This window comes from Pinus tabuliformis, chromosome 3_2 (assembly GCF_031772625.1).
Source record: "Pinus tabuliformis cultivar Carrire ecotype Pingquan chromosome 3_2, CPIR1, whole genome shotgun sequence".
Lineage (NCBI taxonomy): Eukaryota > Viridiplantae > Streptophyta > Pinopsida > Pinales > Pinaceae > Pinus > Pinus tabuliformis.
The window spans coordinates 68,910,955-68,915,148 of NC_142302.1; the positions used below are offsets into that span (position 1 = coordinate 68,910,955).

At 30.4% G+C, this 4,194-nt stretch overlaps 1 protein-coding gene across 1 annotated transcript; it reads right to left on the reverse strand.

The window, feature by feature from the left end:
- Positions 1–203: 203 nt before the first annotated feature.
- Positions 204–649, reverse strand: LOC149179877 (uncharacterized). The gene is made up of 2 exons (XM_089413679.1): positions 496–649; positions 204–400 (listed from the first exon to the last, which is right to left on the reverse strand). Exons 1-2 carry the CDS (start codon positions 647–649, stop codon positions 204–206), a joined length of 351 nt encoding a protein of 116 aa, XP_089269805.1.
- Positions 650–4,194: the final 3,545 nt, after the last annotated feature.

Consider the following 4,194-nt stretch of genomic DNA (forward strand, 5'->3'; position numbering starts at 1 on the left):
TCCCATTTTTCCCTTTTTGAAGGCACTATATGCTCGCTCTATTTCAGAAACCTTTATAACAGCAACAAAAATATATTGAGTTTAAGACAAAAAATGAACTTGCATTATCGTCAAAGCCTTAAATAAAACCCTAAAACAAGGGTTACATTCCCATTTTTCCTTCCCTAAGGGCATTGTAGCCTAAAAAAAAAGGAATACAACACCTACACACTTTGTTCCCAGAGGCGGTTCGACATTTTGCCATCCCTTTCAAGAATGTCCTTAATTTGATGGGATGGATTCAGCCCAAGCCCCATCGCATGCTTCCAGCGCTCCATTCTGCTCAGCCCCAAGCACGGCCCATAAGTCATGTTCATGTCAAACTCCTTCAATATTTCCTCCACTTCATCACTTTCATCATCTGCAACAAAATCAAGCACAATAAGTCTTTGCAAAACGGGTCTAAAACAACGAGAAAAGCAAGCAAATGGTCATGTGGGAGGGTAATAACATAACCTGCAGTGATGTTAGCAATAGAGAACTTGGCATCGTCATAGATTGAAGGTGAGATGTCCAACTGCTTTTTGCTATGTTTAGCAAAAGAGAAATCGGAATTGTTCTTCTTCCTCTCAGGAAAAAGGGTCTGTAAATATGCTCGTGTCTGCGCCATTCTCATATATTGAATACACAGCCCTTTCCAGTTCAGTTATTAGCGATGATCAAGGTCAATGCCTACTCTAATATCACTATTTTGTCGTTCCAAATAGTTGTTTTCAAATCTCCACCGCCTATGATGATCCAACGATGAAAATTCTTCTAATTATCTAACACACAAGATCGACGATGCACAATGAGGCACGGTGGCATGGAGGGGAGTTCTTCCCAAAGGAGCGCCTTACGACATAAATATCGTGATTAAAGGGTTGATAAATTTTAGTGGAAGAATGAAATTATATTTGTTGTTGTTTATGAGATTATAAAGGGTCAGGTTTCCTTTATCAACTTATTTTATTATTTGTGAATATATATATTATAATTACATATGTTAAAAAATGGAGTTGTCTTTAGTGCGACTTTTTGGAGATTCCGGTGACGGAATCCGGCAGAAAAAATTGAGGTTAAATCTTGATTTGTATTATTTAAAATGGTTTTTTAACTGCATATTTGGATTCAGCAACCTGAAAAACCCCTAGGACGCTTTGATTGTGCAGAAATCACCTATCAAACTTGCAATTTCAATAAATTGCTGCCGATTTTAGAGAAATTTGACCGGAAAAAGCCACCGGAAATGCTTCCAAAAAGTCGCACTAAAGACTACACCTTAAAAAATTGAAATTGTATTGAAATTAGTTGAAAGACATTATAAAATTTCAAATCAGTGTTAATTAAGTTTATTTTGAATGGTTGGGTGAAATTATTAGGATCCTTTTCATAGAAGATCGATTTTTTCAACTAATATAATGAATTTTGATGTATTGGCTTCGAACCTTATGGAAAATAAAGAAAATAAAAACCCTTTAAAAACGGAAACATGTATATTTCTTATATAAAATATAAAAATAATTAAAAAAAAAACACTCAAAAACACTATAAAAATAATAAATTTTATAACATTATAAAAAATAATTACTTTTTACAAATAAAAAAATATATAATTTAATATTTTAAATAACCATGCATACGTTCTTTTTATTGAGAAATGTCTTATTCTCGACCATAAATAGTTCTTTTTATTGAGAAATGTCTTATTCTCAACTATAAATATTTTTTTTTGATGTTAAAAATAAACCTAACTAATTTGAATTGATAAATTTACTAATCTTCCTAAACAAACATTTAAAACAGATCTCAATCTTTTTTCAATCATAAATTTTTTAACTAAAAATATTCTATATAGGCTTTGAAAAAAAGACGGAAGAGAATCACTTCCCTTTGTAGAACAGTAATACTAAAATAAATTTGGAATTTCAAGCAACCATAGATATATCCATGAATGCCTAAATCCCGATTCCCTGATCCAACTCATCATGTAACATGTTTGTCATTATATCCTTAGTGTATTACTTCAATTGTGTTTGATGATACCTCTCTCTTTCTCAAAAGTAGTATTTTTAAATAAAAATTTTAAATGTATTTTTTATATAATGTAATTTTTTCATGGTTATAGTATTTACTATTTGAATTATATCAAAATATATTAGTTTAAGTAATAGTAATATGGGTTATTAAAATTGTTGTTGTTTCTATTTTAATTTGGATGTAAGAAAATGGGTTAGTGGCTCAAGGCCAAAAGCATCTGGTAAGAGTGAAAGCTTGCCCCTTTAAGGATCACTAGTGGGTGATCCTAGGGGTGTGGTTTTCCTCCAATAATAGTGATGAGTCATTTGGCATTCACGGGTAGCAACCACTCATGCTTTGTCCCCACTACTTATTTGACAAGTGAATTATGATCAATTTTCCCACCATTAAAAAAATAACAATATGGATTATAACTAATGAACCTAAATTAAAGTGATTGATTTTTCAAATTATAAATGGTTACAAAGCAATTTAAAAACACTGAAGTAAAGACAGAAATTTTATAATCAACTACCCACTTCAATATTATAATATTGGTCATAAAGAAATGGAACATATTATAATTTCAAATGTGATTGTAAGATTTAGTCACTAATTATATTTACTCGCTTTAATATTATATATTGGTCATAAAGAAATGGAACATATCATAATTTCAAATGTGATTAGCAATCACTCATGGTTTGTCCCCACTATTTGTTTGACAAGTGAATTATGATAGATTTTCCCACCATTTAAAAAAATAGCAATATGTTATAACTAATGAACCTACATTAAAGTGGACGATTTTTCAAATTATAAATGATTACATAGCAATTTAAAAAGGAATAGTCTTTAGTGAGACTTTTTGGACTTTCTAGTGTCGTAATCTAGTCGAAAAAAATTGAGGTGAAATCTTGATTTGTGTTATTTAAACTAGTTTTTTTACTGTATATATGGATTCAACACCTTAAAAAACCTAGGGCACTTCGATTGTGCAGGGATTACCCATCAAGCTTGTGATTTCAATAAATTCCTGTTGGATTTTAGAGAAATTATACTGAAAAACCCACCAGAAAAGCTTCCAAAAAGTCTTGCTAAAGACAACTCGATTTAAAAACACTGAGATAAAGACATAGAACTTTTATAATCAACTACTCATTTCAATATTATAATATTGGTCATAAAGAAATGGAACATATTATAATAATGTGATTGTAAGATTTAGTCACTAATTATATTTACCCACTTCAATATTATAATATTGGTCATAAAGAAATGGAACATATTATAATTTCAAATGTGATTGTGAGATTTAGTCATTAATTATATTTTTTATTTTGGAAAATTGGTTGGGAAATAAAAAAGATATTTTAAATTTATAGATTTGGTGGGGAAATAAATTAGCCGTTTTAAATTTATAGATTTGGGTGGGGAGGATAACAACATTTTTCCCAACCACCCAAATCAGTTACATTCATTTTACATTTTAAATGGAAAAGTTATTTACTTTTTCAATTATACCTTTTTCATTTTCAAACTTTATGGTGAGAATTAAGTTTCTTTCTTTGTATCTTAAATATTTCCATTTTTCCAATTTTTTTTGGTTCTTGGATTGCACTTAACTTGTACGTCTTTTCTTTAAAGTAGTTAAAATATTTTGGAATGAGTGACACAATAAAAGTGAATAACAATGGATTAAGAAATAAAGGTGATATTTAATGATCAATGATCAATTATTGATAATCCATGGATCCATAGGATCATTTATGTAAGTTCAGGTAAGTAATTGAAACCTCCAATGTATGGGACCAAACCGCATTATTGTCCACATAATAATCATATGTCTAATCAAAATGGACCACATCAACTCTCACAAGCCCAATTGTTTAGTTAGCAACTCTCTTCTACATTGGCTCCCTCACCAGTTAGCTTTCTCTTATAGGTCAACTCTACAATCCAACATGGTGAGTTTATACTAAAATCACAAGCCACAACATCCCCCCTTGAAACTCAACTCAATGGACAAATCAAATTACATAGCATGTCCCCTTAATTTGATGGGAACTATAGATCCAACCTAAGTACAATAATGTTGTATAAGCAAAACCTAAAGAACTAACACCTTCAAACAAAAACATACTAATAAGTGATACA

Coding starts and splice junctions, on each gene's coding strand:
- LOC149179877 (XM_089413679.1), bottom strand. CDS start 649: ATGGCGCAGACACGAGCATATTTACAGACCCTTTTTCCTGAGAGGAAG. Junction 401..495: donor TATTGCTAACATCACTGCAG/GTTATGTTATTA, acceptor ATTTTGTTGCAG/ATGATGAAAGTGATGAAGTG.